At 39.9% G+C, this 27550-nt stretch overlaps 1 protein-coding gene across 1 annotated transcript; it reads left to right on the top strand.

Annotated features, from left to right (window-relative positions):
* The first annotated feature begins 553 nt into the window (after positions 1-553).
* On the top strand, positions 554-27550 carry LOC128735688 (uncharacterized). Its single transcript, XM_053830172.1, has 6 exons — positions 554-911; positions 1369-1515; positions 14209-14268; positions 24834-24988; positions 25035-25110; positions 27407-27550. The coding sequence occupies exons 2-6, from the start codon at positions 1393-1395 to the stop codon at positions 27548-27550; spliced, it is 558 nt and encodes a 185-aa protein (XP_053686147.1). The 5' UTR covers positions 554-911; positions 1369-1392.

The raw sequence follows: 27550 nt of genomic DNA, 5'->3' as shown, positions 1-27550 counted from the left end.
ACAAACGTGAACAATGCGATGTAATGAAAATTAAACTAAAAATAAATGATTAATTAGAATTATAATTTAATAGTTAACAACATTTTATTAAATGGCAAAACTTTACAAACAACTTTCAAAACATTACGAGTTTTTGTCAAAATCGATAGCTGCCTGGCAGAACTGTATGGTGCAAGGAATCATCTAAGCGAACAAAAGCTTCCTGCATCATATCTCACATTTCAGGCACATCAGCTTTCATTGCTACAATTTATTTTCAATGTGATCACACAAAACAATCGAATTGTTTACAAACAAACCAGTTTTTGATTCGCTGCAGCCAACGGCGCATCGAATAAATCATCACCGAAAACAAAGCACTAACACCAGTAGCGATCAAAAAAGCGCCAGAATGTGAGTAGCGCATTCTCTAGAGATCGGTTCGTTATCGCATCGCTTAAACACCTGTGCTGCTGTACCAAACAGCACGAATTGGATGCCGGCGAAGATCGTGGTTTAATTTTTGTAGTAAATACAAAGTGTATTGACGGTAAAAGTGTCACCAATTAACACTCAATTCATTCTGCATCGCCGCGGTTTGAAAAGCAAAAAACTACACCTCATCGGGTGAAACTATAGCAAAGTTTCGCACGTAGCCTCGTTTCGCGTTTTTGCGATTTTCCGGAACAGGACGGCAATCTTTCGTGTGATAAAACAGAAAAAAAAATCGAATAGAAGAACAGTGACGCTGAAACGGATTAAATTTAAATGAGATTTTGTGTGTAGATGTGAAATAAAAGTTTGTCAGCGGAAAGAACAAAAGTGTTCCTGAGAAAAAGCATGAATTGAAAACTACTAAGAGCGAAGTTTTTATCGCACTGAAACTGGCAGGAATTAGTTTCCCATCGAAAGCATTTGGCCAAACCAATTTGGTAAGCTACCTATATTTTTTTGCAGAGGGGAAGGTTACAATTCTCGCGATCAATCAAACTGCCGACAGAAATGGTGCTTGAAGAATTGGTGAAAAAATGCAGTTACTTTTATTTTACACAAAACATATTTGAACAGCAGGAATATCAACATAAAATAAACTATTGAGTTCAGGTGTAAACAATACTACTCTGAAACACAGTGTTCTGTAATATGCAAAGAGTCTGGTCAACAGAATTGGCAGAGCACATAGTGCAGTATGCCTCACCAGTTCTGTTGAACAGACGCTTTGCATACTGGACTGGACTGAGTTTCGAAGTAGTATTGTTTACACCTGAATTCAATGCCTGACTTTATGTTGATATTCCTATTATTCAATTATATTTTGGAAAAAATAAAACCAACCTCCATTTTTCAACATAAAAAAATAAAATGCACTCTTTTTCTACAATATTACAGGTTCAGATTTAACCGTTTCACAAAATGAATAGGATTTTCGAGACAACACGCTCTTCCAACATGAGCCAGTCGCTGTCTAGTGCAACGAATTTATTGTATGCCGTCTCAGAAGATGAAGGAAGGACTGGTAGCGATGATAACATAATCGTGAGTGTACCTTGTTTTCGTGACTGACGTAATGTACAGAATGCAGTAGTTTTGTTTTCAATTTTTCGTACTGTGGAAGAACCATGGCAATAAATCCAGTTTTCTAAGTCGATTTCTTCCATAAAAAGGACCTCGATAGAACCCAATGGCGGTACTGGTTTTCATACCAATCATCCAACACCACTTACCATGGAGTATTGAAAATTATTTATTCAATGTCACCTGAAAGGTGCATAGAAAATTTTGTACGACACATGTAAAACCGCAAGAAGCACAACTTACCAGCATTCTAAATAGCTAACAGCAATGAAGAGAAATGAACAGAAGTCACATGACATCAAATAGAACAAGACGTATGTCTACGAAAACTGTTCAAAACAGAGATGTTTGTTAAGTACAAACGCTATTGGCTGCTTTTTTGCGCTGACACTGTTAAAAGAATGAACGCCCCACTCTTCTAGGGAGACATGAAATTTACCAGTCGAAATAAAAAAGCTTCTGGGAAGCGTGAGAAGAGCTTATGCTTGGTGCAAAAAATCATTGCTGCAGGATGCTTGGGAGCAGCCGACTAGTAAACATTCATATTGCGGCACTTCCATCTTCTCAGCAGCAATGCTTTGAAACGTGAAACGCTTTTGACGATGGCAACGGTCTAAACGATACGGTTTATATAAAAAATATTCATCCTTCACTGAAAGCAGACGACTAGTGTCTGTAAACAAGACAATGCGAACCTTGTCAAGTGGATTTATGTCACATAGACATCAAAATATGTCGAAAAAATGAGCTTTAATATATTCATAGTGGTGCGTGAATCTGAGCTTACCGGGAAAAATTGTTGAAATACAACCCTAAAGCGTTACCTCACGTCGACACGATACCAAGGCTTCAGTTGCTTTGCATAATACCTACCTACCCTTAATCTAAAAAATATCTAGTAGAAGCGAACCTGCTCTCGTTTAAATTCGTAACTGCCCGCGGAAGCTAGCAATAACGGGTGGCAACTAAAATTTTGGATTTTTTTTGCGACCCCAATACTTAACAACAAACGAGTTCAGAGAGAAATGAGAGTATGCATGTGTTAGCCCGCTCTCTCCTCTTTTCGTCAATATTATTTGTTTTGTTTGTGCTTACCCAATTTCGCTTAAAATGGCGTCGAAACAAGAAACATGGCGTGAGCGCGTTGTACACTTCTACGAACTGCCACAGAAATCTCAGCAAAAAGTATACGGTATATAGGGTACGGGAGGGTATTTTCAGCAGGTTTCTAAATTCAGCCTATTTGCCTTTTCTTTCGCCAATAAAGATACTTTGCCGACATACAATTTTAATATGTTATAACTATTTTCTCAAGACTGTAAGTAATCTACAATTTTTTATTAAAAGAACGTCTAAACCACCTGTGCTTCCACTAGAACAAGGCCATAGGCCGAAAAAATAAATGCAATCGCTTAATAGGCTGAACATACCCTCCTTTGCACTACAACATCTAAAAAGCGAATATGTTGCGGCTTCGATTGTTTACCATATCTTAAGATGCCCAACAACTATTCGCAAGCAAGCAAATTATGGACGCAGAAGGACATCGTTCCCTTTCTCGTGCCTTCAACAACAAGCTCTCTGGTTTGGCTATCAATTGAATTGTGCACCAGACGAATGTTTAAAAAAAAAAATTTGATCCTATTTCTACAAAAACATCATGCAAATGGACAATACGTGGTTTGGCTGGAAAGAGCATCATCGCATTACGCCAAAAAAACACGATCGTTCCTGAATACCTATTCGATCTCATTTGTACCCAAAAACCACGACCCGAAAAATCTGTCTAAGTGCGTCCAATCGAAGATTTCTTCGGGAGTTTGAGTTCCTTGGTATACAAAAATAATTGGAAAACCATGAATTGCAGTTGATTGATAGAAGACAAGAGATGCATTCGCAAAGTTGACATGACGGCCGTACATCACTCCTGTTCCGACATCAAACGGAAGCTTCGCCGAACAGCCGATTACGGACCGTTCTCAAATGTACACTTTTTATTTTCAACAATGGATAATGTTTCTTCAATTTCGGTAAATCAGATCTTCTTCATGTATCTTTGTCTTTTTTTTTTGACAGCTTGAGAAGAAAATTCCAAAATTTTAGTTGCCACCCGTTAGAAAGTGCAAATAACGTACTCTTTGTTGTTCTACAGCCACCAAATCGTACTTCGTATCATGGCTTATCCCGCAGTATCTAGAATACAGAATTGATTTTAAAAATATATGGAATGTGAATCCGACTAACAAAAATACAACATTGGTATTGCATTCGTTAAATCACAGTGCTCAATAGTTTCAAATATTTTTTCAAAGTTCTACTAAGTTAAAAACAAATTCTACATTCTACGATTTTCTTCATTTTCATAAAGAAGTTTCGATAATGCAATGGAGATGGGTGATATAATAATTTTAACTGCAAGGAAACAGATATTTTTGTTTTTACCTAGTTAGAGATATCTGTTTTCTTACAAATAAAAGAAGATAATACACAATACGTCTGCATTGCATTGTCGAATGTTGTTCATTCCTTTGAAAAAATTGGAGCATATGATGAATTTTGGACTTGTAGAGTACCGAGGAAAACAAATTCGTTGACCACTTCACCACCGTTGTTCCGACACTTGAAGCGCTATCACGCTCTATGCCAACCACCATATACTTTATTTTGGTAGGATTTATATGCCCTATACTCGCAGCGTTCTCCTTAACATGCGTTTACGCCTCTTCCACGGCTCTACGGTTAACAGCAATGATATCGATGTTGTCCACGAACCCTAGAAATTCGTAGTAAGTTCTAACAGCATACAACCGTTGCCGTATCAAATTTCCTCTCCATTGTACTCGGTCCTGTGCTGCTCGGCGCCAATGCGGTGAGCATCTTGATACACGTAAGTCAGCTTCAACCTGGTAGAGTCATCTAGTACATTGATCCGTTCTATTCCTGATGCCGGTAGGGTTTTTGAAGAGAACGGATTTCACTGCACAGTCGTCCGGCATCCTTGCGACGTGGCCGGTCCATTATAGACTCACAACTTTCGCCAGATGTACGATAGGAATATCTCCAAGTAGAACTTGCAACTCGTAGTTCCTACGCCTACGCCACTCTTTGCTATCCGTTTGTACTCCACAAAAAATAGTCCACACCTCCTTTCGTTTAAATACAGCAAGTGCACGTATGTCTTCCGTAAGCAAAGCTACAAACTCAAGTCCGTAGAGGACTATTGGTCTGATTAGCGTTTTGCACATTATCAGCTTTGTGCGGCAGCGTATGCTCTTTGATCGAAGCGTCTAGCGGAGGGAAAAGTATGCTCGACTTCCAGCTTGAATGTGTCGCTGAATCTCCTTACACATTTTATTATCGGCAGTTATCAGAGATCCCAAAAATACGAACTCATCAAGTCCCCCAACCAGTACAAAACCACTTCCAGGTGATCGCCTTCAATAGTCATTGTCCGTGGGAGGCAAATGTTGATTTTTCTGGAGCCTCTTCTTACCATACGTTTGGTTTTCGATTTGGTAGCCCGATCAGCCGCGTCAGTTTATCCAAAAAACCACACTCATTCATTATCTGCCATACCTGTTCGCGCTCAACTGTATCGTGGCTGCCCCGAAATTCACGAAAATATGATGCGTGGGTACGTTGTATTCCGGGCATTTCTGGAGCATTTGTCGGAGAGTAAAAATTTAATCCATAATAGCATGGGCTACGAATTCTTTTGTTATTGAGGATAGATGACGTAATAAGATGTGGGAGAGCATATATTATACGCGGAGTTCACCAGCGTAATGCTGCTCCGCGCACATTCTCTGCACGATGCTGTCGGCCTTGGTGTCTACTCCAACCAACGCAAACATCTTACGCCAAGTGGCCTCGAAACGCGGACAGTGAAACACCACATGCTTCGCCGTTTTCTCGGCTACCGTACAAACGGGGCAAAAGGGGGATCCTTTACTGCCCACGAGTACAAAGATACTTCTCAAAACATCCGTAACCTGATGAAAATTTACCTCCCTGTGTCTTCTACCGATCCAGGACGAGACAGCGTCGGCCCGCCGTTAGGCGACGCCGCTTTGCACTTGGCAAGCGGAGTACACGTCTGATTTGGTATGGCCATAGCCTTAGCGATCGTGGTCTGAGCTTCGGCGCTTTGGCGATTTCAGAAGCTCCGACGAGTACAACTCATCCACCAACTTTTTTGCTTCCTCCAACTTGCTACTCCCACTACTAGAGGACTTGCCACATCCGCGGCCGACGGCACCTCGCTTGCTTTTTACTACTGCTATCTCCCATCATTTTGGTGGAGCTAACAGCGGTAGCCACATGCGGTCTAACCGGAGTGTTAGATGTTGGTGGAATCGCTTTATTCTTAGGTAGCACCCCTACCTCTTTTCGTCGGCGGCGAACGCGCTAACTTGCTACTTTTGGCAAAGATATCATTTTACCTCCAGTAAGACCAGTCGGTCGAACCCTCATTTAAAATAAGATATTTATTCATCATGTTTGTTGGGTGCCAATTCTAGGCCGCTATCTGCGCGACAAAATTATTGGAGTAGATCTTACGCTTCATGTTTGCCCAGAAATTCTCGATGGGATGCAGCTGGGGGACGTTGGGTGGGGTCGCCAACTTCGATATTCGGCCGCTCCATAGTCTCGATCGCTTCGAGTAGTGGGCCGACGCCAGATCCGGCAAGAACACCGCGTCTTCACCCTTATGGTATTTCTTAAAGAGCGACGCAACTTCCAGCAGGCACTATGTACTATAAACTTCCCCGTTCACGGCCAGTTCGGAGCGAAAGAAGAGCGGCTTTGACATTCCCTTCTCGCTGATTGTCAGCCACAGCAGCACCGTTTTGGGGAACTTGGTGTGTGAAATGAACTTCACCTCGGAGCTCACCTCCTTCGTGGAGGAAGTAAAATTCGAAGTGCCCTGCTAGTAGATGCCATCCAGAGTAAGATATAGGTCTCGTCGTCCATCACCACCGCCACGTCGCGATTCGCCGGGAAAATCATCTTGACCATTTTATTCAGCCGCTGCCGTCATTGCCTGCAGCTCCGAGACCAGTAGACGGCACTGCCGATTCCTGACATGTATGCCCATGTTCGGAAGGTACTTTTTCACTGTTTGGCCGGTTGCACCGACCTCACGGCGAAGCGCACGCAGCGATGTAGCCACTTTTCCCTCGGTCTTTCTCTTTAGCATCCTTTGAAGCTTCTTGTCGCTCAGGGTGGTCGGCCGTCCGGAACCAGGCTTTCTTTCGATGCTCTGATTGTTGTCCAATAATGCCAAGATGTTGTAGATGCCGGAACGGAACGCGCGTATCCGGCGTCCACAAAGTGCCGCACGATGTCCGTTTTCGTCGCGACGGGTTACCGTTCTTTAACCCTTTATAAGGCAGTGGCCACTATATTGCCACCAACAAAAATTTTTTATTTTGCTTCTATAATTATATTGATGTCATTATAGACGCAAAACAAATATTTTTCGTTGGTGGCAATTTTATTGCCACGGCCTTATAAAGGGTTAAACGCGCACGCCATCACGGTCAACTCAACCAATAGCTGTCAAACTCAACCATAGCTGTCTTAGTTTTTTTTTATCACCATCCAAAAAAATCCATTTTTAAAGCATACGGTACGCCACCCACCATGTGCCACCCCCATCAATAAGGGAAGTTAAAGAAGCCATCCAGCGGCTGAAGAACAACAAAGCAGCGGGACAGGATGGCATTGGAGCGGAACTTATTAAAATGGGCCCGGACAAGTTGGCCGGCTGACTGCATCAATTGATTGTCAAGATTTGAGATACGGAACGACTACCGGAGGAGTGGAAAGACGGGGTTATCTGCCCTATCTACAAGAAAGGTGATAAGCTGGATTGTGAGAACTACCGAGCCATCACTATCCTGAATGCCGCCTACAAAGTGCTGTCCCAAGTCCTCTTTCATCGACTATCGCCAATAGCCAATAGATTTGTGGGAAGTTACCAGGCCGGCTTCATGGAGGGTCGGTCTACAACAAACCAAATCTTCACCCTGCGGCAGATCCTCCAGAAGTGCCGCGAATTCCGAGTCCCCACGCACCACCTGTTCATCGATTTCAAAGCCGCATATGATAGCGTAAACCGACAAGAGCTATGGAAAATTTTGGACGAAAACGGCTTTCCGGATAAGCTTACTAGACTTATCATGGCTACGATGGATGGGATCCAGTGCTGTGTGAGAATCTCGGGTGGATTGTCGGACCCATTCGAATCTCGCAGGGGACTTCGACAAGGAGATGGTCTTTCCTGCCTTGATATTCAACATTGCGCTTGAAGGTGTTATAAGGCGAGCGGCGATCGAAATGCGGGGCACGATTTTCAACAAATCCAGTCAATTTATCTGCTTTGCTGACGACGTGGATGCTGTCGGCAGAACATTTGAGGCGGTGGAAGATCAGTACACCAGACTGAAACGCGAAGCAGAGAAGATTGGATTGAAGATAAATACGTCTAAAACGAAGTATATGCTGGCGGGCGGGACCGAGCGCGACAGGGCCCGCTTGGGCAGTACCGTGGTAATCGACGGGGATGAGTTCGAGGTAGTCGACGAGTTCGTATACCTTGGCTCGCTGGCAACAGAGGACAACAATACCAGCCGTGAGATTAAAAGACGTATTATCAGCGGAAGTCGGGCCTACTACGGACTCCACAAACACTTGCGGTCGAACAATCTGAACCCCCGTACAAAGTGCACACTGTACAAAACGCTAATTAGACCGGTTATCCTCTACGGGCACGAAACGTGGACATTGCTAGAAGAGGAACTACGAGCACTCGGAGTTTTCGAACGGCGGGTGCTAAGAACCATCTTTGGCGGAGTGCAAGAGAACGGTGTATGGAGGCGAAGAATGAACCACGAGCTCGCGCGTCTCTACGGCGAACCAAGTATTCAGAAAGTGGTTAAAGCTGGACGGATACGTTGGGCAGGACATGTTGCTAGAATGCCGGACAACTATCCTGCAAAAATGGTTTTCGCATCAAATCCGGTAGGAACAAGACGAAGAGGGGCACAGCGAGCGAGGTGGCAAGACCAGGTGGAGCGAGATCTGGCGAGCACTGGGTGCCCGTGGAGCTGGAGATCAGTTGCCATGGACCGAAACAGATGGAGAAATTATACTGCGCAGGCCTTGTCATAAGACGTTAGGCCAATTAAGTAAGTAAGTAAGTAAGTAAGTAAGTAAGTAAGGTACGCCACCCACACAACCGAAGGTACAACCAAAGACTGGTATCCGGTCGACCCCAGACACGGTTGCGTCCCAGCTTGCATCGCGTGAAGGTAAGGATAAGAGATCCCACTTCCATTAAAATGGCTATCTACGTTGGTACAAAGCCAACCTGACTTTGACCGGCCCACAACCTCGCTAGGTAAAGGCCTTCACCGGTCAAATTGGTGGAATTGTCAATGTTCATTAACGTAACCATAGACTTAGAAAAAGTCAGATGACCTTTCTGAGAGCTACCAGGCAACAGGTCTCACAGCAATGTACCCAGAGTGATCTCTTTGCCTGGATCAATTCCAAACAGTAGCGAAAACTAAGTCTATTAAGTCTCTAGCTCCTTCTTTAACCTCGTCTAACGTTAGTGGATCTACAGGTTTTCCATCACCCTCAATTGTTATGAATTTGTATCTCCAATGACTATCTTTATGTCATGTCCTGGTTCCTCTCCATAAATCTTTTCTAAAAGCTAATAGAACTCCTCCTACACGTCAGCGGATTGGTCCTCCGTCGGTGGATCACATTGATCAGGCTGCAGTTAAAGAATTTAGCCTTAATCCTCAAATGAACCACCACCAAATAACACGCTTGATTTGATGTCCATGCCATACGAAATTTACACCATGCTGTGCTTTATTACCGTCCCTGTTGCAGATGAAAACTTGATCTACTACCCGGAACTCGTGTTGTACCGTTTTCGGATCTCGCACTTCATAAATGACTGCAACCTTCAACCTTCACCTGCTAGGATATCCGCAAGTGTTTCGGTTGAAGCAGAGACCTGATATCCGGATAACCGAGTTTCCAGAAATCGTTGTCCTTTTCCATTAGTCTGGGTCAATACGAAATATTCTGTTGTGATTCATTTCCTAAATTATTTACACTAGGCTATACAGCTTAGTCTTGCGATAAGTATACCGCTTTGGATATAGCAATGAAACACGTTTCATAAATTAGCTGTCCGCTGCGGATCAGTCGCTGTTGTACGCCGCCCACAACTTGGGGTACAGCCACGCACATGATAAGAAAACGACAATCTACAGACGCTCATGGTTTGCAAGGCTATTCCTTAAATCAACACACAACACCCTGCTAGCATACAATCTTGGTGTTCACCAATATTGGCTACCCACTAAGGTTGCTCATACTCAGGTGGTACCATCTTACCGTTAGTAAATAGAGGAACAACTGACTATTCACAGTTCAGTAATACTATAACTTATTCACTTAACTAAAATTATCTAAATTGAATGGAAGAACGGCCGGAAATCATGACGCATAGACTGCCCTACCCCTGCCTCATTCGAGGGATAGCTATAGATGAGTCGAAAGCAACTAGAGTCACTGCCTCTCACTCTCTCGGGGTCTGCACTATGCAGAATACAGAATACACAACACAATTCGATGCGTATATTTTCATGCATCTAGGTAATTTTTTTGTCAGTATTGGTTGACAGCAAAGTCCAAATCGCGAGGTTGATTGCTCACGAAACTAGCCTCTCAAGTGGTCTACTGTTTAGCATGCTTTGAGGCATGTAGCGCAGTTTGGGTGAAACCACATGTCGGCCAAATCTTACGCTTGCTTGGTGAATAAAACCCGTAATCTACCTCCAATAGCGGTTTTTTTTTTCAACAATAGCCGTCTTCATAATTCAATAGATAGAGTCAGTAGATTTGTTGCATTAGCCCCGTAACTATCTGGTACTCTAATAGCCGGCTGTGAAGTCTGTCGAGAAAGAAGGGCCAAATCTTAGGAAAGACGTTTAAACCCAAAGCTTTGCTTTTGCATCTTCATAATTAATAATATATCCATTTGATGTGAAATGAGTTCCATCACTGAACACAATTGTGAAATATCGAATCTTCTTCAAGTTGATATGAATCTTATCCTCCAAATACTTGACGCTTAGGTAGGATATTCGGCTTCAGTTCTTTAATCTGTATTTTATATGATTTTAGGCAAAGATTCTTGCGTAAAATCTTCTATGTCGTCAACTAACACAATCCCAATGGTTGAAGATGGTTGTTGGCCAGCAAATTCTCGGTCACCATCAATACTCTAGATAAAACAGCAATATTTTTTTCTGCGAAGACGGGTCGGTGGTTTGATGTCTAAGAGAGTTGAATTCACCTAAAAGAGTAAAAATGTCCGAGAAAGTAAAAATCACTCTTTGTATAAAAATTATAGGTCAACAAGCAAAATTTACTAAACAAATTTTACAACTAAAGTGCATTTATCAAACCCATTCCATGTTAAACAAGAACCAACAATTAGGAAGAACGTTGCTCTTGCACACGATAAACAGATCCATAACAACATCAGTTGGAGAGCATTAGGAAAGGTCCCCAATCAGAATCACCCGCCTGTCTAAAGCAGCACATTTACGATTTACCGAGAAGAAAACTGTGTGTCCTGAATAAAAGAGTATTCATAAAACAAATGCCCAAACCGACAGGATCACCGTCGTCGGCCTAGGAAAGAATGCAACTGATGTGCAATCATCACCACGGCTGTTGCTTTTCTTCCTTTCACGTCTTTTCGACAAAGAGTGGGTGGCAAGATTGCGTACTAGGAGTAAATGGCGCGGGGCAATCTCATTATCATCATACTGTGCTGAGCTTAGATTGGAATGGAATAGAAACTTGCTAGAGTGCAAAGAAAGAAACGGAAGCTAAATTGCTATGATGCACATGGAGTGAAACGAAGCAAAGCTAGGATAAAAAATAATTCTTTGTGGTGCAAAATATGGTGCATTGAACAGCAGCACAGAAACTAAATGTTGTGTTGTGAACAATGCAGAAAGTCTCACTGCCGATTATTTCTGAATCACGGATTTTTTATTCTAAGGACTGTGGGTTAAATTTCATACTTTTCACTTAACGAAAACGATCAATGTTTTCGCCAAATTTTCCACTTCTTTTCTCCACTATGTGATGATATCGACTGCAAGGTGGCATATAGCCCCTAATATCCTGCATGCATTTAATCTAGTGGGAAAGAATTTCCAAAGCTCGAACTCTCACAGAGAGAATTTCAAAACGGCACGGAAACAATTTAAGGAATTCCGGCAATATCAGAAAATCTGCACCAGAGGAGTAGAAACTTTGGCCAACACTAAGCTGTCGCTTCCTTTCAAGGTTATCTCAGCTGAGTCAGCAGTGGGTTGTCATAACACTAGGGCATACCGAAAGGATGCATCTGTTGACGATACACATATGGTAGAGCAGAAAATGAGTTCGTTACCTCTCGGACGAAAAAGAAAAAAATTAAATTAAAAGTGTTGAAATCTAGACCCACTTAATAAGGGTTTCAGGAAAAAAATAATCCGTTTTGTAACTATAACTAAAGTTGAGAAGTTAAACCCACATTTCGTCCTGCAACTTGATACTGAGCAAGGTTCGCCGTCAATCGTCATTAGTTAGAATGAAACAGTAAGCAGCGGCTGACGTTTTCATTTGATAAGGCATGTGACTAAACAACTACATAGTGCCAGGAATGACACCCAAAGAGCAGCACTAAGCAGCAGTTGAGTTACGCAATCAATTTACCACTGAGGGATTCATCAATCTTCTACTCCTCTGGGGCAAACACATGCCAGAGAGCATGATTTACGAGCAATTTTCACCCTGCAAAGCACTGTACGTACTGTCCGGTGGCATATCCCGAGCAGGACGTCATAACAATATTTTTGTTTGTTTTGCTACAACAGCAGTAATATAATGTACCATAATGAAAATGAACTCTGGTTTTTCTCTAGGATGTAACTGATTTTTTGTAAGTATCTAAATTTTTGTTAGTCGAATGACATAGGATCAAACTCGAGTATGAAATTACTTGATTTTTATCAACGAAAACTGATGTTGATTTAATTTTTATCCATACTCGGTATACGGTAAACGGTAGGATGAGTTGAATTATGTAATTGCCAATGCACGGGGTTTGCACTGACTCATTTAGGACAAACTTCCTGTTAAGCTCAAATACACAAGTGGAAAAGTGATGAGTGATGCTTACTATTCAACCAACCAACAGATAAGCTATATTATCTTTTGAAACTCAAGGTTGTAGGTATACGGGCAAAGAATCAAAAACAGTACAGTTGATGGAACATAACTATTCCCTATAATTAAAAATTCTCTGAATTTGTAGCATTTTTGCCTGTGAAGTCGTATGCAGAAATCACCTTCATTGTATTTTTGACTACCATTTCTTATGATAATCTATTATTAGGATATGTGTATTGAAATTTAACAGAGTTCTGGTGTTGATAGCGAATTAACATCAAGGAAGATCAAATAATAGCATAATCATACATGTTTGACGAACTATATTTGAAATTCACGATAGTTTTCTTTCTCACAGTCATATGACGCATGATATTGCACAAGTTCAGAGAAAATAATTACAGAATGTGTCAGCAGGGCACATGATACGATGAAGCGCAGAGTTTTCGATTGCACAGCTGACAGTTTTCTCGGGAGCAACTTTGAAGGAAGGTAGGAGGCAGCAGACTGTCTTGTTACGCTGCAAGATAAAATTAAGCTTCTTAAGACCTGCTAAATTCAGCATAGCACCTTTTGTGCTGCTGCTACTGCTGCCGCTAAGAACAATCAAGCCAAAATTTTCTCAAAAGTTAGTTAGCCAGGGTGTTTAAACGAGTGCATCCCGCTCGCCCGGTGAGTGCAGTGTGCAGTGGAGGCAGTCAGATAGAAGCGGGTGCACTTGCATTAGTTTGGCTAACTCCAAAGCCAATATAGTAAAGTTCAAGACTTTGCTTCTGCTTTGAAAGGATAGAAAATTTAAATATAAATTGATTATGTCACTCAAACTGGCATCTGAAAGCAGTGTAAAGAGGAAAACTTTCACTTCGCCAAGTGTTGGGAACAAGTCCGATTTTGGGTTCGTTTATGTACAGTGACAGTCGGTTTGCAAACCGCTGATTCAGTATTCAATGAAACTTTTTCGCCGATGGAAGACTTCAGCAGCCACCGCCTTCAGAGATAGCACAATTATGAAACTAAATTTATCCATAACTAATAATGGACGCGTTTTTCGAATTCTTCGAGATGACAGTATTAAGTTTATAGTCACAAGCTTGCTTAAAAATGTTGCAGTTTAAGAAAAGTTAGTAAGAATTATTTTTGGCGTTAAGAAATGGAAGGTTCAACTAAGTAATCATTTTTTGCTGTTTTACATGTCTCTGATTCTGTCACGGTCTAACGTAAACTTTGTTTGTAAAGTAAAGGAGTTTTTGGTGCGAAGAACGATAAACTGGATGAAACTGGGAAAATTTCACCGAGTTTCATTCACAATTTCAATCAGGAAGAAATTCAGACAAATAAAACTGGCACGTAATTGAATCGAACCATAATTTAAATTACCTTCTCTAATTTCAGATTGACGAACTAACTGAGGTGGAACCAACATCAATTATTTTGAGATACTGCAAGAGAAAGGTAAGTAATGTGGCTAACACTTATATCTTGTAGGGCAAGTTTTCCCATTTTTTGGGAATTGGGGTCTTACTTACTTAAGTGACTTGCCGTTTTAAGACAAAACCACCAGCTCAACAAGGTCTCCGTATAACAAGGATTCTCCAAATAACTTGGTTGTGGGCTACCGCTCTTTAATCCCTTGGACACTGAGTACGCTCCGCCTGATATCGCTCCACGTGGTCTAACCATCTTGCTCGCTGTGCTCCTAGTCGTCTTGTTCTTACCGGATTTGAGAAAAACACCATCTTTCTAGAGTAGTTGTTCGGCATTCTTGCAACATGCCCTGCCTATCGTATCCGTTTTCATGCCCGTAGAGAACAACCGATGACCTCCAGGTGTACTTGTGTAGGAGTCTGCTAGAAGATCGGCCATGTTCATGGAGTGTTCTAGATCAATCAAAAGCTCGTCCAGTTAGTCCAAACTTTAAACCAATTTAAATCCCAATTTAACTCCCGCATTAAGGCCTATTTCGAGTTCTATTTCAAACCCGGTGCCAAGCCCAGTTTCAAGTGAAATTACTAGTTCCAATTAATGTCCAATTTTGTGTCCTATTTTATGATCATTTCATGTCCAATTTAAAGTCCCATTTCAACTTAAATTTCAATTTTCAACTTCAACTTAAGTTCAATTTTAAATCCAATTTCAAATCCAATGTTAAGGCCAATTGAAGACTCATTTTAAGTCTAATTTCAAATCCAATTTCAAGTAAGTTTTGAGTAAAATTTCAATCCTAATTTAAACTCCGGTTTCTTGTTTTTCTTGTTTTATTTCAAATGCGATTTGAAGTTCAATTTCAAGTTTATTTCTTTCCAGTTTAAAGTCTAATTTAAAATCCACTATCGAATAACATGTACAATTTCAAAGTCAGTTTAAAGGGCACGTGCCCCACCGTTTTTTTTTTTGTAGCTGGGCGCACCAGGTCTGTAAGTGTCGCTCTAAACAGACCTGTGAATGATTTTTTGAACGGTTACCAATAATAGGTGATATAACTACGAACGTGGAATTATATGGGTCATTCCACGTCAAGTGACCGAGAAAAAGTACAAACTTGTAATCGACCTTCTCGGATTTTCACCAAACTCAACCAGATTGTTCGTTATGGGTCAAGAAGCAAAAATCCCAAGTTTGGTGCCGATTGGACTTTCCCTCGATTTTTGGGAACCCCCCCTTTTATTAGAAAAAGCATCATTTTCGTCAATTTCGTTTATTTCCTTTTGCTTATATCTTCGTAAATATTCAGTTTAGAAAAAAACTCTGATGTACATTTTCATGGGAAATCATCTGAGTAATCCGACAAAAATATTAGTTTTTTGGGGCAGTGCTGCCAAATACTTTTATTTTCGATTTGAAAACTAAATTTGTATTTTTCTCTCAATGAGTACAATTTGATCTCAAAAATTTTAACACCATCATGTTCCTCAGACTTTTTTACATAAGTATCACTCAAAACTACCAGGTGTTCCGTCCCTTTCGCGAGATATAGCGTTTTGAAACAAACAATTCCCAATTTTTCAAGTAAAATCATGAACAAAATAAAATTTCCTAGCAAGAAGCAAATGACAAAACAAAGCAAAATTATTCTGGTTTAATCTAAAGCAACATTGCGCTGTTGTGAAAGCACATAAACAGTATATAATACAACTAAAGTTTATTTTTGAGCGTCTTATCAGAATACGAAAATTGAGTGAACGAAAAGTCAAACAAACAATTCCTAGGGTCTCATACCTTCAACCATGTGAGATGACTAGCAGCAGAGGTGACACAATGTCAACTGCTAAATGCAAAAAAATATCAATGCCTAATTGCTTTTATCGAAAATCTGTAGTGTATTGACGAAATGAGCAGTATATATCATTGTTTAGGTTTCTATATAATTCATATGAAATAAATTAGTTGTTCGCCGGAGTTGCGAAGAAAAGGAAATATTGAAGGATCGCTTCCTGTCAGCAGCATCTATTCCTGGTATCCGATCTATGCATACCGCAATTCCTGTTAGTACCAACTCTGTTATAATGAAAACGGTTTCCGAATCAAATTCAGGGACTACATATAAAGTATCAAAAAAATAAGCAGAAAAGGCACTAGGAAATAATTATTTGGAGAAATACAAATATATTAATACTGTTAATACAGTAGAATCAATATATATAGAATGCCAGTGTCGCTGTTTTTCTATAGGACTCATTGTGGTAAACATGATGCTAACAATCTGTATCAAGTCTATGAATCGGGAACTTCATTGTCAAAGTTGCTCATTGTTATTTATCTGTGTGCTGGTTGGTGCTGTCATCAGTGCGTTCTCCGCTGTGTTTTTATGCCAGTGAAATGGTTTTAAACGTTCTTTTTATTTTCGTCCGGATGAATCGATGAATAGAATCTCACAACTGCGCCCTTTTGCACCGATTTTTTCAGAAATTTGAAGAAATTTGAAATTTCCAATCACATTACTTGGCAGCCATATTTGAAATTTTAAACTGGTTGTCAAAGTTTGACAATGAGATTCCCCTTTTGATGAATCTCAGGCACACACACATTTGCATATATAATGTAAATACATTATCTGAACACGTGTGATGTTTACCACGCGCACTGCAGCGACACTGGCATTCTATATATATATATATATATATATATATATATATATATATATATATATATATATATATATATATATATATATATATATATATATATATATATAATCACTCGAAACGAGAATCGCAATGCCACCTCAGTTCGAAACCAGACATTTATGAAGCCTTTAAGTAGAAGGTGAAAAGCGTATCTGTTTCTTTCACTCAACTTTCGTATACTGCTAAGACGCTCAAAAACAAACTTTTATTATATTATATACTGTTTATGTGCTTCCACAACAGCGCAATGTTGCTTTAGTTTAAACCAGATTGATTTTGCTTATTTTGTTATTTGCTTATTGCTAGGCAGTTTCATTTTGTTTTGGGTGACATTCTATTAGTCTTCAATTGTCTGACTTCTAGCCTCTTGATCACGAACCAGGATACTGCTAGAATTTGAAGGCACCCGCAGCAGGTACTCTTTTCCGTTTCCTTCTATTATATCGCCATTAAAGTGTCCATTGAAGAGATCTCATACAACGTGCGCTTGTCATTATCCCGGAATAGTTGTTATTGTTCTCCACGATTTTTATCCACATTCTGGCGCTTTTCTTCCTCAAGTCCTCCACATTCCTCGAAGCCTTTATTATAAAATCAATTTCAAGTCTTTAATTTGTGGCGTGAATTCACGCCGAATTTTCTGACTCGAACTCTCTGACGCTCTCGGCTGTATGCAATTATTATATTTTGTTAGGCTGCCTAGGTAGGACCAGAGTTGACTTCATAGGGCTGCCATCTTGGTTTTAACGTTCGGAACAACACGTTTCTCTAATCATTCACCTGTTCCAGGTTAGATGCTGTTATGGAGTGCATGGAGTATAGGGATGGGAAAACTATCATTGATTACTGATAGTTATCAGTAAGCAAGAATATCACTAAGTATCAGTAAGGTTCCGCAGCTATTGATGCTTACTGATACCACAGACTAACAGACGTAATACCGAAGCCTCATTTGATCGCCAATAAAAACGATCATTTCAAATATTCACTTAACCCAAGACTCAAACAACAGTCGCTGCGCGAGAACGACGCTCACTTCCGCAGGTGCTGTTGTCAGATGATATATAAGCAAATTTATAGCATTGCTAAATTTATAGCAAGCTGCCTTGCGTAGCGGGAAGACTGCACCAGGTGATGCTAGTGTTTTTTCTAAGTTTTAAAGGTGTCATTGAAACGATGTTTTGTTAGAAAATATGTTCGAAGTGTTACGTCTGTTAGTCTGTGCTGATACAGTTACGTCGTCTCTTTAGAAAAATCAGTTGGATTAAAGTTAATGGTCGGTAGTTGCGTACGATAGACGAGAGTAATATTGTCGTCGTTGTCGTCAGCAGCCTAGAGCCGCGGTGGCTCGTGCTGTGTCAAGCAGTCGTCTCTATTCAACTCGATCGATCGTCTAAAAAGTCATAAATCGCTATATCAAGAAATTACATGTATTATTATTGACGAAGGCGAGAAATCCCAAATATATAAGCTCATGGATCACTTCGAATTCAGCGCCGTAAATAGTAACTGTCTGACGGTGGCTAACGAACGTTGTTTTCTCTCAAGCCTTTATCAACCTTATACTTAGCCCAAGCCTCCAAGCTACCGTTTTTAATCTGGTCTTACAGATCTCAGAACTTATCCAATACGCCCTTGATTTATTATCAGATCGTGCGGGGATTTTTTACTATTACGGTTCAGTCGGATTTCGACATAATTATCTTACTTGAAGATGTGACCATGCTCGGCAGATAAAACAACGGGAAAGCTCACGGTGGTTTTGGGGTGATTTCTGCCTCATCGACTCTTCCCTATTAATGAAATGAAGTATACCACCACGCATACATATAAAGATTATTTGACATTAACTGAGGCCCTCGATGAGGCTGTTTGCAGTAGGAATAATATCAACAACATCAAATTTCAAACTCCCGGATCTCCTCCTCCACTCTTTGCTCCCCTCTCACTCCTACATAAACGATCCGCAGCTAATGTCATTCTCGTTAGTGATGAAACCGCAAATTACTTAATACTAGGTAGCGCTGCTAGTAACTCACTAGATTATGCAGCCAATAGGACACCAGACGAACCGTTGCTTTTCAAGAGATGGAGCTTTTCTAGTGGTAGTAAAATCAAAATTTCTCACCAGGCTTGCTGATAATCGCATCATAACGCCTATTTTTAGTCTTCAAGCAGGAACGCATTCGAAGATTCAATAACGCCTCACTGCTCCAGAATGAAGATAATAATAACACTAGAAAGCTTGCAGCGATGCGACTTGCAAGAGAGTAATGCATAGGCCGAATATTTGTGTTTTATCTTTGCGCTCTCTATTCTTCGCCTTCGGTCCGTTTGCGGTACGAAGCGTACATGATATTCTTCACTCTTCTTCGAATGCTTCGATCTTCATGAAGAAGCGAACAAAAATTTATCACCGAGGCGATGATTAATAGCTTAGTTTAGTTGGCTGCAGATAACGGATAAAATGTAAAAGCAAACTGTTTCCGTATTTTATTTTTGGAAATCTTATAAGATATGTGTATGTATGTATGTGTGAGTGTACGTATGCGCGAGTGTACGTATGTGTGTACTTATAAACGGTTTGCACTCACTTTTCTCAGAGTCGGTAGATAGATTTGGATGATCTTGGTGACAAATGAAAGATCACTATTGAATTTTATATAAGTATATAAGTAAACGAAAACTGTTCTGTTTAAACCTATCAAACGAAAATAAACTATATTTAAACTTGAATACTTAGGAACGTGTATAAAACCGTCAAAACGTGGATAACCAAAACATCTATCAAGTGTCGATTGTATGTATTGATGTATGTATGTGTGCTTGCATGTATGTGTATGAGTATGTGTGTATTTGTGATGCATGTACGTGTGCTTGTAACTTCGCACAGAATTCGCCAAACCGAACCGGGAATTGTCCGCTAAGCCTTCAGAATTGCCAGGTCGGCCGCGAAGAAATATTCTGAGATGTCAGTTTTGTTTTTCAAAAAGAATCAAACTGATTTTCGAATACGGTCGTTTAAAAATAATCCGTGAAACGTGCCAAAATCGGTTTGATCTGTAGCTGGTTTATACAAATAGTTACTCGTAGAATTAAAATAGCAAGAACTAGTTTTCCTATACAAATTTCAAACAAATTTTGCGTTCTTGCAATCAACAAAGACTTGCACTGGACAAACAATTATTTATCTCATTCAATTTCATATTGTTTCCGTAGTTACTGATATTTTACATATATTCATAGAGGACTGAAAAAATGATCATCTATGTGATATATTTTCCTAACCATATGAATATATTTGAAATTAATAAAGGTGTTGATAAAATAAATTAACTGGGTGACGCTAAGAAATGTTTACGCACCCCAGGAAGAGAAATATCACTATTGCACCTAGCACATTCTTGAATTATTTTTATTTAAATAAAACCATTGATAACTAAAATTTTAAAACACAGGGGATAGACGTCTATAATTAGACACATTTTTACCAATTTTTGACGTAGGACTATGTCTTTGTTTACTATACTGGGACTGGGTAGCACTTTGTGAAAACGAAAATAGAAGTGTAACGTTTGAATGAAAGATTTCAAATGCTAATAACAACTAAACTATTGAACGAAACTGAACAATTTATATGTCGTTGGATAGATAAAATGACCAGCAATTTTTTAAGGGTGTAAGAGAGCATTTTTAAGGGGGACGTAAGAGGGGGGCTCCTATACAAATGAAACACAAATTTCCTCAAAATTCAACAACTAATCAAGCAAATGGAACCAAATTTGGCATGCGGGGGTTTCAGAAGGCAGGATTAATTTTCTACGGTGTACTGAGACCTCTTCTCCTTCTGCGAGAGGGGGCTCCCATACAAATGAAATACAAATTTCCTCAAAACTCTAGAACTAATCAAGCAAATCGAACCAAATTTGGAATGTAGGGGTTTCAGAAGGCAAGAATTTTTTCTATGGTAAATTAAGACCCCTTCCTTCTTTAGGAGGGGGACACCTCATACAAATAATATTCAAATTTCCTTATAACTCGAGAACTATTCGAGCCAAAATTGGTTTGTGGGGGTTTTTGGAGGTAAGATGTTTTTCTATGGTGTACTCTGACCCCTTCTTCTTCTAAGGCTCCCATACAAATGAAATATAAAATTCCTCATAACTCTAGAACTAATCAAGCAAATGAAACCAAATTTGGCATGTGGGGTTTTTAGAAGGCAGGAATTTTTTCTATGGTATAATGAGACCCATCCGTCTTTTAACAGAAGGGGGGGGGGATTTTTTCTATGGTGGATTAGAACCTTTGCTTTCTTTAAGAAGGGGAGATCCCATACAAATGAAATACAAATTTCTTCATAACTCGATAACTAATCAAGCAAATGGCACCAAATTTGTGGGGTTTTTTGGAGGTATGAATATATTTATTTTATGATACTTTGAGGCCCCTCACCCCTGTGGTAGGAGGATAATTCATTACCAATTCAACCTTTATGATGCACACAAGTGATTTTTAAGTGAAATTTCTATGTCTCAAAGGTTGCAGGCATTGTACTTGTGAATCCCCGTCCACGTATTTTCAAAGCCAAGAATTCAAGAATTGAATCTGAATATTTCGATCTTCTCTTTTAAACATTCACTTAAACAATGGCACTCAAAGATTCTTATAAACATACATATGCCAGAAATGCAGTTTACATTAGTCTTTGATCTGATGATCTGATATAGTCCTACGTCACCCTTTCGTACAACCCTTAAGGCTGTATACCTTGTAGTTTTTTTATTAATAAACTACACAGAATGGTTTATCACCTGCGAACCTGGATCCTGAGTTCCTTTACAGGTAGTAGATTGTATTTTCTGGCCAAAGCTCACAAATTATAAACATTTTCTTCAAACGTCTGTCAACAAACAATTATTCAACACTTTGTTTAGTTTTTGAGATAAAGGTATACGAAGCTAAAAACGTAATGTTACATGAGCAGCGTCTATCAAATTTGCTTAACATAACGAAAAAAATCATTTTTTCTTTTGTTTTTCGACCGCGAAACCTTAATTTAATAGTAAAAAGTAAGCGTAGCAGCTGATAATACCATCAAGCTTCGTCGACCCTCATATTTCACAGCCTATAGCTATAGCCTATAACTATAGCCATATTCTGTATAAAGATGAACAAAGTTACTTAAGGTTTGTTACAATGTCTTATTTATCGTTATAATTAGACCTACAGTTCGTCGAAGAAGATTATGCAGAATGAAAAAAACTGAATTTTCCTTTTAATTCTACGATTTATAAATGATCGGTGTTAAATCAGACTGCACCAAGTCGCAACATTTAATAAAATGAGTTAATGACAGCAAACGATCAAGAAATTTCTAAGCTACATTATACACTAATCAGACTACATAAATATTGCAAACAGCCAGAGTTATGAGAAGATTTCGAACGATTCATAGCTATAAACCATACAGAGCAGCAAACTTTGAAAGGGGTTTTTCTCGAAATCAAAGTTTTGTTACTTGGTTCGGTCTTCGGTTTGACTTAACGCCGGCCAAATAATAGAATTAAGAGGAAAAGTTTTAGGTTTATCTACCCGCAATGCAACAAATCTTCTGATTCTGTTTACCATCACAACGAATTTTGCCATTCAACATGAATAACTGGTTTCCCTTGTTTCCTAAAATCATTCATTCATTCGCGAGGAAGAACCAAAAAATATTCTTCATGAAGAATGTAGATGATATCGCTCACTATTGAACGCTTCTTTAGCTGAAGACTGCTTTGTGAAACGCATTAACCCGTAGTTCATGAGTGAGCAGTACTTGTTGCCTGCCATACAGGCGATAATTCAGAGCAGAACGAAGAACATGAAAAAACGAAATATGCCGAATAGCTTCAACCGCAAAGCTGATCGAAGCTGATCTGAGAAGCTTTTTTTCACAGGTCGTGTAACTCTCTGGAGAATAACTAACAAAGAGAGTAAAGCGCTTTCGCGATAATCAGCAAGCCTGTTTCTCACCTATCTATGATTACCTACCTAAAAAATAACCACTAATCTCATTTTATTTGTAGTACAGTTACTCTGTTATGCTTAATTTTCATAACTTCTGCCTAATTTTGATAAAAATCCAATTTTTCCTATACCTCTCCATTGCACCTTACTACCATTCTTCCGTGAGACCATTCGCGCGAGAGCCGAAGAAATACGATATTTACCAACTATTTATTCGTTCAGGTGACAAACGTTATATTGCCTTTAACGATAAACACAAAAAAGTCTGAGATGTACGAGAGATTGCTGTTGTCACGCTGAGTAAATTTATTGTCGCGCAAAATTGGGTAGTTTTCAATATGTTACCAAGTACCGACATTTGTTGTATGCAACAGGCAAACATTGATAGTTTCATGCATACTCTCACGCATGGCGCATTTGGTCGAGATTTAAATGACGTATTATTTGGGTCACAATCTCAAGCAAAAGTTTAGCAGACGGAAAACTTTAATATTCCAATTCGATATTAGAGCTCTACAGTAAAGAAAACAGAGAAAAATACACTTTCCTGTGTAATGCAATAACGTGCGACTGAAGTTTTTCTTATCCAGTGGCATGCAAGTCAATGTTTAGTCCCAGCCCAGCATTCATTCCAGTTCGAGTTGGGCTGTTAACCCACCCATCTGAAAAGACATTAGTCTGCACTGCTTACTAACAGTATTATTATAAATATGAAGGGATATATACTAACTTCAAAAATATTTACTCGTACTTTTTGGCTTTTCCTCATGTTTGTAGCGCCAACGATGCAACGTTGCTACCTTTTTTGAGCTCATGGAGAGAAGAGCAGCATAATATGGAAAAGCTTATGCATACATCAGGCAACTTCATGCAGAGCAAGATATATACACACAAATTTGATGCGCAATTATGGTGCTTCCAGTAGTGAACAAAGTACATTTCCTATGATATGCTGAGCTGGGTGCAAAGAAAAGAAAAAGTTCATTTGCAGCTCATGTAGCGCTTTATAGTCTGTGCTCTCGATTCTGTACACACTTTTGTTGTCAAACAGAAACATTCTGCCACAAAGTGGAGCCATTTTCTGTAGACTTTTTACTGACAATCGCGTTGTAGGGAGCGCCAACGAGTTTTCATAAAACTTTCGTTTTGTTTAACTTTTTCAAGTGGAAGAAACGGGCGAGGGTGAAAGTGTTTGCTTGACGTTGATAAATGTTATCTGCCGAATAATGAAATCCAGATGATGATATGTTTGCTTGTAACTGTTATGGTTTTCATAAACTGAAATTCATGGCAAATGGTTTTCATCAACAGGTCATTTCCGAGGTGAATAATTTAGACACTAATGATATTTACTTCAATTAATTGACTGTGCTAAATATCTATCCATCGGCTAAATATTGGCGGTCATCACTCAAAAATAATAAATTCTCATTTCCAACGTACTCACTAAACCCGAACAGTCTTTTATACGTGGATATCGCTTCAAGCTTTGCATTGATTTTAATTTACAAGCCACCATCTGTAGGAAACTAATTCAATTATCCTTCCATCTATTCATCACGCTTTGCTGCGATCCGTCCATTTTCACCGACCGGCCAACTGCCCCTCGCAACACGTCTGGACTTGAAAATGGGGCGTAAAAATTGTCCATAACGGAAAATTACTGTCTCTTCTCGTCGGCCGGAACTGGTAACTGAAAACAAATATCTACCAAAAAATTTTAAAAATAAACTCCGGCGGCCATAAAATCTTATTTTTCTTTTCCCGTGCAGCTACATCGCTAAACCCAAAATGCAACCATAAATTTTCACCAAATATAACGACGGTCGGAACAACACTCGGGAAAAAAACTGGTAAACCCAACACCCGAATAACGCCCAGTTTCTCCGGCCGTATGTCTGCATCCTGGGTCTCGTTGGACTGCGGCCAAATGCTGTCGACGTGGACCTCGGCACCCTGCTGGGACACTTGCAGTCGATCATGGTACTGGTACTGCTGCTCGGTGGCTATGTGCTGCAGTATCTGTCCGGATTTCGGTGAGTGCCGTTTCAAACAATTTTTTCCCCTTTACATACCGTCCAGATTGCCGGATTTCGCTTTTTGCTCGGATGCCAACAATTTGATACAGACAGATGAGTACACTCTGGATGGATGCCGGGTGAGCTGGATGTGTTGGTGTGTCTGATTTAGAACTGTTTTAATCAGTATCATCGCTTTAATCCAACATGCCACGACACAGTGAGCTGGCTTCTGGATTACACCGTTGAGCGTGGCTCATCCATCTTTCGTGGCGAACGAACAAAGTGGTTCAGCAAAGTGTTATATTATTCATTAGGACTGATTTCATTCCGTTTGAAAACGGAAACTGGATGCGCTTTAATCGTGATTTCTAGATGGTACACTAAATATGCAGATATCATCATCAACACAAAATAGAATGAGTATAAGCATTTTTTGAAGTTTGAACGTGACTAAGGCAGTCGTTTTAAAATTAGAAAAACCACACCTAAGTCCTTTGCACTCTAGAGTCAGCATAACTCCTTTGATTTTTGCACCCATTGCATAACCAGGCAAGTCTATAAAAGCATGCCGAAAAAGCTGTATCAAATTGTTTCAGTGTATTTTCACACTCCCAGTAGGTCATATAAATAAAAGAGTTTACTGTGTTTCTCCCGTAAGGTTTACACGGGTAAAGCAAAGCAAACTGTATAATTCATACGGCCTAGTGTCATTTTGGTGCATATTAAAAACACAATTCTTTTACTTTTAAATTCAAATATATGTTTAATACCAGATTTGTATTTCGTCTTCCACCTGCAGTAAAAATTTGTATAACGCGGTGGGTGGTGCTGTACGCCCATCGCGATATCTCAGCTGTCCACTAACCAATAAAGTTGATTTTTGGTAGTTGACTAGGTTATACCACACGCTAAAATTGTACCAAAAATCAACTTTATTGGTTAATGGACAGCTGATTTTGTAATAATAAAAGGAAGAAATATGTAACATTGCTATGAACGACTGTTTCAGTGCGTTGATTTTCCGTCCGTAATGGAAAACCACATAAGTCATGAGACAAGTGCATCGATCTACGAATTTTTTGGCAGCCGCTGGAGAGTCGCAAGCTTAAGTTGCTAGTAATAGCCATATGGAATTCGAGGAAATTCGTCATCTCTTTTATTCTCTAAAATTTCCAATAGAAGTTTTGGAACTATGAGATTGACGTCCATGGAAGGAAGATGTGGTTTGTTATATTAGCATTAGCATTAGCATTAGCATATGTGGGAAGGAAGATGTGGTTTGTTATATCTACAAAAAAACACGATCAGCATGATTGCTGGAATTACCGCAACATTATGCTGATTAACGCCGCCTACAAGGTGCTCACCCAGATTTTGTTACGTCGTCTATCCTATGAAACAAGTGATCTCAAAGGACAGTACCAGGCGGGCTTTACACACGGATAAGTCCACCGTTAAACGTGCTCACACGTTATATTTTCGTGGATTTCAAGGCAGCATCCGATACAGTCGAGCGCGAAGAGTTATGGCATATAATGCACAACAACACTTTTCTAGACAAACTGACGCAGCTGATTAACTCTACTCTGAAGCAAGTGATATACTGCGTGCGTGTTTCGGGGCGCTCTCGAGTCTTTTCGAATTGCGCAGAAGGTTACGGCAAGAGGCTGGATTGTCCTGTAAGTTATTTAACATCGCTATTGAAGGTGTAATCCGGCAAGTTGGCAACGAAACCAGAGTAGCCAACTCCTAGTCCTCGCAAATTACCTTAACGTAATTACCAAAACGGCAAAGGCAATCTATCGACCTATTGACGGCGATGAACTAGAAGTAGTTGATCAGTTCACAATTTCACATATTTGAGATCTCTAGGCGTCGTTGCACTAGCATAATACCTGGGTGGTTCATGCTGTTTCAAGCAGTCGACTACATTCAACTCAATCTTAGGCCTCTCATCAGCAATTTCCCAGGAGTCTCAGAAGCAGCAAGTCGCTTTCAACCTTCCACAGCATCTTCCTCTCGGACACGGTAAGGGCGCATATCTCCATGAGCAACGTCACAACTTCAAGTCCATAAAGAACTACTGCTCTAATAAGGTTTTTGTACATTGAAAGCTCGTATGCTTCTCGATCGTAGCTATTTGCGAAGGGCAAAGTAAGCCCGATTTTCCACAGGAACGGGCCGTTGGATCCCCTTACTAGTGTTGTGATCCCAAATACACAAACTATCACTACTAGATCGTGGCCGTCAACGGTTACCGTCCGTGGGAACCACGCGTTTGTCTTCTTTGAGCCTCTTCCTTTCACGGAACTAATCTCAGACGCATTAATTTTTAACCCTTCTGTGGATGGTGGAAACCTTCGGGTTTCTGCCAGAGGCGAGTATTTGTATGACAGTTTTATTCTTCCTGCATTGAATGATACCGTATTGCAGCATGACGTCACCTATGAAAATGGAATCCGGATAGCCTATCAGAACGTGCGCGGCCTGCGGATAAAAATCGACGAGCTTTTCTTGACGGCCTTTGAGTGCAATCTAGACATCATCATCTTAACGGAAACCGGCTTAGATAACTGA

Source organism: Sabethes cyaneus, chromosome 2 (assembly GCF_943734655.1).
Source record: "Sabethes cyaneus chromosome 2, idSabCyanKW18_F2, whole genome shotgun sequence".
NCBI lineage: Eukaryota > Metazoa > Arthropoda > Insecta > Diptera > Culicidae > Sabethes > Sabethes cyaneus.
Note: the sequence above shows the minus strand (reverse complement) of the source record. Positions and strands in the feature narration are given on the sequence as shown.

Coding starts and splice junctions, on each gene's coding strand:
- LOC128735688 (XM_053830172.1), top strand. CDS start 1,393: ATGAATAGGATTTTCGAGACAACACGCTCTTCCAACATGAGCCAGTCG. Junction 14,269..24,833: donor TGAGATACTGCAAGAGAAAG/GTAAGTAATGTG, acceptor AATAACGCCCAG/TTTCTCCGGCCGTATGTCTG. Junction 25,111..27,406: donor ACACTCTGGATGGATGCCGG/GTGAGCTGGATG, acceptor ACCGTATTGCAG/CATGACGTCACCTATGAAAA.